Source organism: Oncorhynchus kisutch, linkage group LG3 (genome assembly GCF_002021735.2).
Source record: "Oncorhynchus kisutch isolate 150728-3 linkage group LG3, Okis_V2, whole genome shotgun sequence".
Classification (NCBI taxonomy): Eukaryota; Metazoa; Chordata; class Actinopteri; order Salmoniformes; family Salmonidae; genus Oncorhynchus; species Oncorhynchus kisutch.
This window is the reverse complement of record NC_034176.2, coordinates 21,797,770-21,809,994: the sequence shown is the minus strand read 5'-3', so window position 1 is coordinate 21,809,994 and position 12,225 is coordinate 21,797,770. Positions and strand designations below refer to the sequence as shown.

The following is a 12,225-nucleotide window of genomic DNA, read 5'->3' as shown; positions in this document are numbered from 1 at the left end:
GCCACACAAGTTCACAGAACGGGACCGCTGAGTGCTGAAGCGCTTAAGAAAACGTCTGCCCTCTGTTGCAACACTCTCACTACCGAGTTCCAAACTGCCTCTGGAAGCAACGTCAGCACAAGAACTGTTCGTCGGGAGCTTCATGAAATGGGTTTCCATGGCCGAGCAGACTCACACAAGCCTAAGATCACCATGCTCAATGCCAAGTGTTGGCTGGAGTGTTGTAAAGCTCGCTGCCATTGGACTCTGGAGCAGTGGAATCGTGTTCTCTGGAGTGATGAATCACTCTTTACGATCTTGCAGTCCTATGGAAAAATCTGGGTTTGGCCGGTGCAAGGAGAATACATAGTGCCAACTGTAAAGTTTGGTGGAGGAATAATGGTCTGGGGCTGGTTCGGGCTAGGCCCCTTAGTTCCAGTGTTGGGAAATCTTAACGCTACAGCATACAATGGCATTCTAGACAATTCTGTGCTTCCAGCTTTGTGGCAACAGTTTGGGGAAGGCCTTTCCTGTTTCAGCATTTGTATTTATTATGGATCCCCATAAGCTGCTGCAAAGGCAGCAGCAACTTTTCCTGGGGTCCGGCAAAATGAAGGCAGTTATACAATTTTTTAAAACATTACAATACTTTCATTAGATAATTCACAACACACTGTGTGCCCTCAGGCCCATACTCCACTACCACATATATACAACACAAAATCCATGTGTACTTGTGTTTATAGTGCGTATGTTATGTGTTTGTATGCCTGTGTCTATGCCTATGTTTGTGTTCCTTCAGTCACATTTCAGTCCCCAGCATGACAATCAGTGCCCGAACTCACTAATGCTCTTGTGACTGAATGGAAGCAAGTCCCTGTTCCAACATCTAGTGGAAAGCCTTCCCAGAAGAGTGGAGGCTCTTATAAGAGCAAAGTGGGGACCAATTCCATATTAATGCCCACTCATTTGGAATGAGATGTTTGACAAGCAGGTGTCCATATACTTTTGACCTTATAGTGTCTCTTGAATTCCAAAAATAGTATAAAAAAAATGGAAGTTGTCAAGGGCAGCAATGACTCATACAGGAGTTAAAATATCAGACATACAGAATGTTGACCTTTTTTAATTTAATCTTAGACCTCACAATGTAGAGCAGCAGTGTAAAGTTAAAGTATTTTTACTTACACAACTTTTAAGTACTACTGAAGTATTTTTTTTCTGTACTTTACTATTTATATTTTTGACAACTTTTACTTCACTACATTCCTAAAGAAAGTGATGTACATTTTACTCCATACATTTTCCCTGACACCCAACAGTACACGTTACATTTTGAGTGCTTAGCAGGACAGGAAAAAGGTCAAATTCACACTCTTTATCAAGAGAACACCCCTGGTCATCTCTACTGTCTGATCTGGCGGACTCACTAAACGCACATGGTCAATTTATAAATGATGTCTGGAGTGTGCCCCTGGCTGTCCGTAAATGTAAAAAAATGGTGCTGTCTGTATGGCTTAATATAAGGAATTTGAAATCATTTTTACTTTTGATACTTACGTACATTTAAAAACAATACTTTTAAACCTTTACTCAAGTAGTATTTCACTGGGTGAAATTCACTTTTGCTTAAGTCACTTTTGATTACGGTATCTTTACTTTTACTCAAGTATGACAATTGGGTACTTTTTTCACCTCTGATGTCAAGTGACCACTATAAAGAATATGGACTCGATTCTTGCTGAGTTTCAGGAAGAGGGTGGCTTTTGGAGGACGCTCTTTATCATCTGCTCATTTGAGTCTTTAAGTGTGAAGGTGACTTTAAGCTGGCCTGGATCCCACTTGTTAATGAAGAAAGGGTCTGCTGTGTCCATCGAACTGTCCTCTTTACTTGTGTCCTCTATTTTCCTGCCACTTGCACACCCTGCGTCCTTATGGGAGTCATTTGACACCATCCTCTTGAAGAAAGTCTCTTTTACTGGGTGACTTGTAGGTAGTGAGCTATACCTCTTACCCCCACCCAGCTGGCCCCACTCCCCCTGCAGACACAGGCCCTCTAGCTGAAGCTGCAGGGCGCCTGGGGAGCAGCTAGGGACCTCCAGGCAGTAATCTGATGTTGCAGTCTCTAGGTGTTCATCATCCATGTGACCTTCAAACGTTCCTGATGTGTGGGCAGATCTATAGGAGGGAAAAAAATGATATCATGTTTGAGGGAAAGTGAATATTACCAGTTAGCTAATCCTGCGAGCAACAAAACTGTGACAGAGTTGTCTAGGAAATGTCAGTGCTTGCCTTTGCCTGTCTTGACGTCTTCTCTGTGGCTCCTCAAGCATCACCTCATAGAAGCGCCTGAACACAGGAGCCGTGTTGTCACCCTGGTGGTATTTCTCTTGCACATTCTTCATAGGGTCTTAGGAGGAAATGTGATTTATCATCACATAACAAAAGGTGAAACAGTCTTGAACAACTAAATGTTTTATCAATGGTTACAGTAGAAAGTCTGAAGAATGCTCAGTTTTAAATGAATGAATGAATGAAAGAAGGAACAATGTGATTTTACCTGAAGTTATGCCAGTACACTGGAATATACTTGGTCTCTGTGGGCCAACAGGTTTCAAAGGCTTCAAACCACCATTCCTCACATGGATTGATTTCCTGTACTGCTTAAGATCAATGCTCTTTAGGCTGGTATCAGCTCTGAGCTGACTCCGGCTGTCCTGCAGTGTGTCGGTCTTAAAATCATGTAGGTGTTGGGTCCTAGCAGTGTTTACCCGTGAGACATTGACACTCTGAAGGAAGAGACACATCATTGATGTTATCTTTCCTCTTTCCCCTCAATACTCATGAAAGCGTTTGTGTTAGCAAGAGTCAACTCACCTGTGATACTGCGCTTGGTATTCTAAAGGGCTTAGACATTTGGGAATTCCTGATCCTCAGTGGTGGCTTTGGGCCGGGGCAAGACGGTGCTGAAGTGCCGTCAAAAATAGGCCTAGCACCCCCAAGAAAGAAATTAATAATGTTTTAATTTCAATATATATAATGAGTCTACATTTTTCTGTCTCTCAAAATCCTGTTCTCACAAACGAGCTCTGACTGCTCAGGGTCCAGCCTACATAACACCGTGCCTCCTCATTGGCTCTGACAGAATGTCTTGAATTTGAGTGGTTGAAAAATCCATCTAACTGATATGTCTTTGAACTATGTAAAATTTGCCTGTAGCTATCCTCTGATCCAGAGTCAGGTCTTTTAAATCACTAGCTAAATTAGTTTAAATCAGGATGTGTGTGTATCTGACCATTGATCTGTTTTATGACCCGATTCCTATTGTTTCAAAATTGTTGCACTTGACTTTTTGCAAAGTTGTAAATATTAGCTAGTAGCTAAAGATTTGCAGATAGCTGTGTTGTTTCCTATAGCTATAACAGTAGGCTACTAGCTGTAAACTATTGAACCCAAGCTAATTGGCATTGGAGTAATGGAGGGCTGTTGTTTGGGAGTTAACCGTTGGTTTCTTGCAAACCCTAACATGATTTTCAATGACATGTTGAGTACATATGTATATTCAAAGATATTTGGTGATCGAGGTCGACATCGTTCTCCCTCACCTCACGGACGTGATTGCGTGTGTGCATGTAATCCACCCCTATGCAGTGAACAAGCTACCCCATAGCTACCCCAGTGAAAATATCCTGCCGCCACCACTGCTGATCCTGTTGATGTCCCATTCAGACAGCTCTCTTTGACTCCACTTGTCCACATTGACTGTCCCCGACCTGTTACAATGGGATACTAAGAACTCATCATAAAGAAGCCTGAACTCATCGGAAAGAACCGACATCACACATCTCCATGTAACTGTGTTACAACTGGAAAGGTGATTGTAACTGGAACTGATACTATCTCACACTACGTCATGTGTCTGGCCAGACTTGCATAGGCCTTCTCAAATGTACATCTCTAGCATTATTATCTTTTCATCTGGTGTGATTGTTAGTCTCTAATAGAATGTACAGTTTTGCTAGCCTACCGTGGATCAATGGAAAGCATTGATGTGTTCTCATGCTTTGAGGATGACTTGAAGCATGCTGACCTGCTTCTGATAGTATATCTTATCTGCATAACAAAATAATATCAGAGGAAGAGACATGGCTATAGTTTTGAAACAGTTAAATGTCAGATGATTTGCAAATTAGTGCCTCTGGCATCATGATTCCCCTACCTGTTTTCTTCTCACTTGATTTGGAGTCTGTCTTGCTATGTTGTGTCTGGCTACTGACCTGGGCTGTAGCAGTGCTTTACCAATGCATTGCACAAAATCCAGGGGCGTTCCAGAGCTTTTTTCTGGTGCCAGTGGAGTGGTTTGTTTGAGTTTCCACAAACTGGACATTTTTATCTGTCAAAACATTGAATGTGAGAAAAATGACATGTGTCTTTATAGCGGGTAGGCTACATGATTATACAGAATGAACAAACTTAGTCTTTTTTTATTGTCTCAAATCTAAATAATATGATCATTATTGCTGCATTCTTGTGAATTCTTTGTCTAATTACCATAGTGACACCTATTCATTTAAAGTTCCTTGGTATTGCTATGGTAACTGGACAAAGTAAAGAATTTGGAATTCACAATGTAGAAATACTGATTCTATTCTTAGCATTTCAAGACATTAGACTCAAAATAGAATACAACAAATCTAAATGATTGGACTTATAGGAAAGACAAAGTTAGAATAATTGTTAAACATTTATTTAATAAAAAAATGTTAACTGTTTGTTTATTTAAATCCATTACTCAAGAACTGTTCCAAGTTTTACACAATGACAACTGCCAACTGGGGTGGTCTTGAAAATGAATGTTTGTATGTCCTTGTTTGAAAATGCTACAGTAAGATTTCAAGCATGTACTGTAAGCAGTCAGTGAAGTGGTTTCACATCCTGGCTATAATAAAGTTGGGGGTTTTGACTCTTATAACCACACAGGAAGAATAATTTGATCTAGCCCATATTTGTGCTTCAACACGTGGTTATGAGAAAGACCAATTCTGCTTCTGCCTGTATATATTACATTTCATGGTTGTGTGCGACTACAGCAGACCAAATCCTCATATAGAAGTCAGGGGAAGTTCGAACTAGTTTGTCATTCAGGTCTTGTCCCACTGATGGACTGCAAGCGCGAGCTTAAGTAAGTAGCCTACTCAAAAGTAGATGTTATAACCTTTCATCAGGATCACAAGCTTCTCCATAATGCAGTATTTTCCTTTAAATGTGTCATTGTGTGTAGATATTTTAACCTGCAACTAATTGGATTTTGATAAACTTTTCACAATTGTGTTCAGTTACACTTCCCTCTTGTTTTTTTGGACAGTGAGGCTAAAATGTGGAATCCAAAATGCTGGAGTATAGAGCCAAATGTAAACACTTTTTTGTTTTTGTTTTTTAATATGGAGGGGAGTGTATGTAAGCTTGAAGTTGCTTTAAATCATATAATGTGCATATATTGATTGAATGTTCATTTAAAAATATGGTTATACTTTAAATCAGAGAGTTCTATGTGTTTTGTTAGAATTAAAAGCTATTTTGTGACAGATGTGATGTCCCTGCGATAGTTGACTTGGGGTGAGATCTGTTCTCACTTCAGGTTTTACATCCTGTTTAATGTGTTTTCAGTTCTACTGTCTGACTACACTGAACACCACCTTATAAGAATTAACAAGGATGCAACACACAATGTCTGCATCATTTATTTGACAAAATATGTAACATTTCACAGTTTCTTTGTGGTCTGACTAGTAATCCATTCCAATTTGCTCTATTTTTTCTTAAGGTGAATGTTAATAGCCGGCATACCCCATACATCCCATCCTAAAATGAACAGCACAGTGTCTCCGTCCGTGTTGCCTCTGGACAACAGAAGTCTCTCTGAGTCCTGTACAGTGGAACCCCAACACGTGTCCATCACTGTTTTCCTCCTCCTGGTTGTCCTGGTTGGTTTCTTCCTCAACAGTTTCAGTCTGTGGGTCTTCTGCTGCCGTATACCACAGTGGAGCTCTGGTACTGTCCTGCAGTTTCATTTGGCTGTCAGTGACACTGTTATCACACCAGTTGCACCATTAATGGCAACATACTTTGTTATGGGGAGCCACTGGCCCTTTGGAGCTTTTCTGTGCAAGCTGAAGATTGCCTTGCTGAGCATTCACTTCTATGGCAGTATCCTGTTCCTAACACTCATCAGCATTCATCGATACGTGGTAGTTGTCCAGTTTAAAAGGGGCTCCTGTATGAAACGAAAGGCATTTGTTCAGAATCTGTGTGCTGGAGTCTGGCTGGTTTTGCTGGCTAAGGGAATTGCCTGTTTCTTCTTATTAAACACAAGCCCAATGGGAAACCGCACACAATGTCTCAGCATTCATCAGGAAAAATACATTGACGTCTACTTCGCCATCAACTTCGTTATGCTCATCCCTGGGTTCCTACTGCCTCTCTCAGTGGCAGTGACCTGCTATGTTCAGCTAGCAAGATCAATGTCTCGTATCAATATCAACATGTCCAAGGGCCGTGATATAAAGGCCAAGTCACGTAAAATGGTGGCCATGTGTCTGGTGATATTTGCACTGTGCTTCACTCCTCTGAACGTGATACGAACTGTGGCTGTCATATTAAAGAAGTACTTTCCAGAACAATGCAGTCTTCTCCTGCAGGTGGAGACTGCATACTATATCTCCTGGATTTTGGCTGGAGCAAACTGCTGCCTGGACCCATTGCTTTATTGTTTTGGATCACACAACTTTGTCAAGGCTATTCATAGGTCTCTCAGAAAATTTGATGTCAAATTTAAAGAAGACCCGGCCACAAATGACCAGATCATCTATGATACTGCTATTGATTCTCCCTCCATTGACTTAGAAGACATCCACACCCAGCATTCGAACACGTCTTGAATAAGGAACCTCATAGTAGTATAATCACATTGGCTTATTGTTTGTGTTTGCTCAGTGTCTTTTTCTTTTTACATAAATAGTATCTAACATTGACATGGGACCTGTGAAGGAAGAATGTACAGGTAAGTGCCAAAATAAAGGAAACACTTGAGTAAACGAGGGATACAAAGTATATTGAAAGCAGGTGCTTCCACACAGATGTGGTTGTTGAGTTAATGAGGTAATTAACATCTCATGCTTAGCGTCATGTATAGAAATGCCCAGTTACCTATGATTTTGGCTACAATGGCTAGTCAGTCAGTCAGTCAGTCACCCACCAGATCTCAACCCAATTGAACACTTATGGGAGTTTCTGGAGCAGAGCCTGAGACAGATTTTTCCACCACCATCAAACAAACACCAAATTCTGGAATTTCTTGTTGAAGAATAGTGTTGCATCCTTTCAATAGAGTTCCAGACACTTGCAGAATATATGACAAGGCACATTGAAGCTATTCTGTTGGCCCGTGGTGGCCCAACGCCTTATTAAGACACTTTATGTTTGTGTTTCCTTTATTTTGAAAGTTACCCGAGGGTGATCATAAATGTATTATTTTATTGATGTGTTATAATATAATTAGATACTGTCATATGGCATACTGTAATTGTAAAGCAAAACATGCTCTGTTTTAAACTAATTCAATTGTATATTGTATGCATTTTAAAAGGAAGATCTTTCCCACAGTCTTCATTTGTAATAAGTCCATTTGAGTCAGTTATACTGTATGGTTTAGTTTAAAGTCACTTTTTTTGTGGTTTGATGATTGCATTGCTGATGACGAAAAAATATTGTCATTACTTTCCCCGCATCATGCAGGAAGTCACTAGAGGTGTTGTGAGAAGAGGTGCTCACACTGTCCCATTCTGAGAGCAGCAAGTGTGACTGGTGTAATGCTTTACAAAGCTTGGTAAGGTCTCCCTTATGGGTTTATAATAGCAGGTTGTCTCTGACAAAGGCAGATGGTAGAGAGATGCGCATATTTGCTTACTGTTAACAATATACAGTTATAAATTGAGAATTGCAGTCTTGATCTTAATATCATGGTTCATAAATATTTAGTTTTAGGCTACCTTTATTCACATTTCAGATGTTTTTGTTTAAATCCAGATCTGTACCTGGGTTTGTGAACTGGATATTCTTAGACATTCTTACCATTGTGAGATATAATTGTTGAGAGGCAGTGCAAGAAAATGTGGCAACACAGGAAAAGTTCAATGCAATAGCATCCTTTGACATCAGTCTATGAAGTGTTGCAAGATACAATAAAATGGTTTAAATGCATGAAAATGAGAAACAACATTTTAATATATTTTTGGGGGTAATCATTTTCCCATCCTAAATATTACTCTTCATAAATGTTTCCTTCAAAGGTGTTTTAAGAATATCTACTTCCACTCTACATCGATTTCTTCTCAAGATGACCAGCACAGAGTCACCCTCCATGTCGCTCCAGTCCCTGACCACTATCCCAGCAAACATAAATGCCGACATAACCACCATCCCAGCCAACCGCAGTAACACTGAGCTCTGTACAGTGGAATCCCAACATGGTTCCATCCCTGTGATCCTAATCCTGGTCTTTGTGGTTGGCTTCCTCCTCAACAGCTTCAGTCTGTGGGTCTTCTGCCTCCGTATACCACATTGGAGCTCTGGTACCACCCTGCAGTTCAACTTGGCCCTGAGTGATGCCCTTGGCACCCCTGCAACTCCCCTGATGGCTGTATACTTAACCAATGGCAGCAACTGGACATTTGGACCATTACTGTGTGTATTCAAGATTGTCCTTCTAAGTGCACACTTCTTCGGCAGCATCCTGTTCCTCATGCTCATCAGCATTCATCGTTATGTGGTGGTTGTCAAATTCAACAAAAGCTCCCGTATGAAACAAAATGGGTTTGTAAGGAAGTTATGTGGTGGAGTTTGGTTGCTGCTTCTAGTAGAAGCTCTTGTCCTAACTTTCTTTCTTCCACCCAGTAAGGAGGGAGATAAAACCCAATGTCTGACCATCCATCAGCATGATCTGACAGATGTGTACTTTGTCATTAACTTCTTCTTATTCATCTTAGGATTCCTTCTGCCTTTCTCAGTGGCTGCAGAAAGCTATCGTCGCCTGGCAAACTCAGTGTCTCAACTCAATATTAACTCAGCAAGGGGCCTTGCCGTTAAGATCAAATCACAGAGGATGATAGGTATCTGCTTAGTGATATTTGGGCTCTGCTTTCTACCACTAAATTTAGTGCGGACAATAGGGGTAGTGGTAAACAAATACAGTGAAGCTTGTACGATGCTTCGACATTTGGATACGGCATATTATGTGTCATTCATCCTGGCAGGTGTCAATAGTTGCCTGGATCCTCTGCTGTATTGTTTTGGGTCCCAGACGTTTAGAAAGGCCTTTCAGGGTGGATCCTTCAGTGTGCGTCGGATGAACACTCAAAGAAGTACAACAGAGCTTTGAGTGAGTCGGAGACAGAGAGGTTATCAATTACACTGCAATATTATTTAATATATCACGTTCTATGTACAGTATGCTGCTTTCTGTGTTTCATATTCATGTCTCAGTGATAATTATCTGGATTGGGGTCATATTGGGTCAACTTTTTAACTGTTAAACTAAATTGTTTTTTATTTTCCTTGTGTATGAATTGTTATCATATTTTGTAATGTAATTATTGTTTCTTTGACCTTTTTGCTTTTATTTGAGAAAATAATAATGTATGAGGTCAATACCTGTTCAAAATCTGGATTAAAAGAAAACGTACCTCTATTTGTCTATAGTTCTCATTTCACAAACTCACTAAGGTGGGAGTGTTGACTATCCATACAGTAGGCATATCAGACACCCTAATTTGTCTCAGTCCTGTAACCAAAAACAATGTTTTACTTAGCCAATTTCATTTTGATGAATTCAAATGGATTTACCCCAATCACTTTCTGACAGCACCCCTTTTGATTTGAATGAAACCATCCATGAAAACCATGAAAAACAGCCCAGACCATTATTCCTCCTCCACCTAACTTTACAGTTGGCACTATGCATTGGGGCAGGTAGCGTTCTGCTGACATCTGCCAAACCCAGATTCATCTGTTGGACTGCTAGATGGAGAAGTGATTCATCACTACAGAGAACGCATTTCCACTGCTCCATGCTTGGCATTGCGCATGGCGATCTTAGGCTTGTGTGTGGCTGCTTGGCCATGGAAACCCATTTCATGAAGCTCCTGACAAACAGTTATTGTGCTGACATTGCTTCCAGAGGCAGTTTGGAACTTGGTAGTGAGTGTTTCAAACTAGGACAGAGGTTTTATATACCCTACACGCTTCAGCACTCAGCGGTCCTGTTCTGTGAGCTTCTGTGACCTACCACTTCGCGGCTGAGCCGTTGTTGCTCCTAGACGTTTCCACTTTCCAATAACAGCATTTACAGATGACTAAGGCAGCTCTAGCAAGGCAGACGTTTGACAAACAAACTTTTTGGAAAGGTTTCATCTTTTAATGTTCCACTTTGAAAGTCACTGAGCTCTTCAGAAAGGCCATTCTACTGCCAATGTTTGTCTATGGAGATTGCATGGCTGTGTGCTCGATTTTATACACTTGTCAGCAACAGGTGTGGCTGAAATGGCCGAATCCACTCATTTGAAGTGGTGTCCTCATACTTTTGTATATGTAGTGTATTTGACCATTGTAGAAGTGCTCAGAAAGTGACTTTTTGGACTTGAATGCCAAAACATTCAAGAGATAAAAGTGCTCAAAGTTTACCCTTTTTGCAAACTCCACAGTGCCTTGAGACATCAATGTCTTCATCATTGGAAAAGATAAACAGTTGAGATTGATATCATTTAAAAGCTTACAAACACGGTTGTCAAACTATCTTAGAATTTCTTTCTTCTTAAATGTTTAATAAAATGTTTCATTTTCACAAGGGGTACGCGCAATGCTGTCGGGTGCACCCCAAATAAAATGTGATTCACGTTGTTTTTAATGAAAAAATGCATTATTCACATTTTCAAAAAGTCCATTTATATTTTCCAATGGGGCCATATATTTAGGTGAGGTTTTTCTCTCGCCTGAGTAGCCTCGTTTCCCTGCCAAAAATAAAATTAAACCATCTAGTGTTCAGCGAAATAACAACATAATATCAAATACAGGTAGCCTAATCAAATAATTCACATCCAATCACATTAACCGTTACTCTCTTGCAGGAATTCCACTAACGGTCCGTATGTAGCCAAACGTAGCTGCTGCTCATGTTGGTATCTGTACTGATGGCACAAAAGCCATGACAGGGAGACATAGTGGAGTGGTAACACGTGTGCAAGCAGTTTCTCCCGACGCCACTTGGGTACACTGCAGCATCCACCGAGAGCCTCTTGCTGCCAAGGGAATGTCTGACAGCTTGAAAGAAGTTTTGGACATTACAGTGAAAATGGTTAACTTTGTTAAAGCAAGGCCCCTGAACTCTTGTGTATTTTCTGCATTATGCAATGATATGGGCAGTGACTATGTAACACTTTTACAACATACAGAAGTGCGCTGGTTATCAAGGTGCAAAGTATTGACACATTTTTGGGATTGAGAGACAACCTTAAAGTTTTCACTTGTCTGACCGCTGCATGATGATGAGTTTCTCACATGACTGGCCTATCTGGGTGATGTTTTTTCTCACCTGAATGATCTGAATCTAGGATTACAGGGACTCTCCGCAACTATATTCAATGAGCGGAACAAAATTGAGGCTATGATTAAGAAGTTGTAGCTCCTCTGTCTGCATTAACAAGGACAACACACAGGTCTTTCCATCATTGTATGTTTTTTGTGTGTAAATAAACTCAAGCTTATGGACAATGTCAAATGTTATATAGCGAAACACCTGAGTGAGTTGGGTGCGCAATTATGCAGGTACTTTCCCGAAACGGATGACACAACAACTGGATTCATTATCCCTTTCATGCCTGGCCTCCAGTCCACTTACCGATATTTGAACAAGAGAGCCTCATCGAAATTGCAACAAGCTGTTCTGTGAAAATTGAATTTAATCAGAAGCCACTGCCAGATTTCTGGTTTGGGCTGCGCTCAGAGTATCCTGCCTTGGCGAATCACGCTGTTAAGACACTGATGCCCTTTGCAACCACTTACCTATGTGAGAGTGGATTCTTGGCAAATGATTTAAGACTGAGACTCTCTCCAATACCAGCATTGCATAGTTATGGTGCATCCTTTCAAGCACACCCTTCTCATTAACCTGTGGTGAGTTATTCACAATTTTCG

At 40.6% G+C, this 12,225-nt stretch overlaps 2 protein-coding genes across 5 annotated transcripts; one reads left to right on the top strand and one right to left on the bottom strand.

Annotated features, from left to right (window-relative positions):
* Window positions 1-523: 523 nt before the first annotated feature.
* LOC116367804 (uncharacterized) lies at window positions 524-4,267 on the bottom strand. Its single transcript, XM_031818990.1, has 5 exons — window positions 4,199-4,267; window positions 2,857-4,092; window positions 2,540-2,768; window positions 2,272-2,389; window positions 524-2,157 (listed from the first exon to the last, which is right to left on the bottom strand). The coding sequence occupies exons 2-5, from the start codon at window positions 2,893-2,895 to the stop codon at window positions 1,728-1,730; spliced, it is 816 nt and encodes a 271-aa protein (XP_031674850.1). The 5' UTR covers window positions 2,896-4,092; window positions 4,199-4,267; the 3' UTR covers window positions 524-1,727.
* A 772-nt stretch (window positions 4,268-5,039) lies between these two features.
* On the top strand, window positions 5,040-9,724 carry LOC109877763 (P2Y purinoceptor 2). 4 transcript variants are annotated; one of them, XR_004208450.1, is made up of 4 exons: window positions 5,040-5,161; window positions 5,804-7,039; window positions 7,774-7,864; window positions 8,328-9,724. XR_004208450.1 is itself a non-coding variant. In XM_020469964.2 (4 exons), exon 4 carries the CDS (start codon window positions 8,375-8,377, stop codon window positions 9,413-9,415), a length of 1,041 nt encoding a protein of 346 aa, XP_020325553.1. In that variant the 5' UTR covers window positions 5,040-5,161; window positions 5,804-5,963; window positions 7,774-7,864; window positions 8,328-8,374; the 3' UTR covers window positions 9,416-9,724. The 4 variants fall into 4 exon arrangements, 2 of the variants coding, with proteins under 2 accessions (XP_020325553.1, XP_020325545.1); XM_020469964.2 differs by having other exon boundaries at window positions 5,804-5,963; XR_004208449.1 differs by having other exon boundaries at window positions 5,804-7,864.
* The last annotated feature ends 2,501 nt before the right edge of the window (window positions 9,725-12,225 follow it).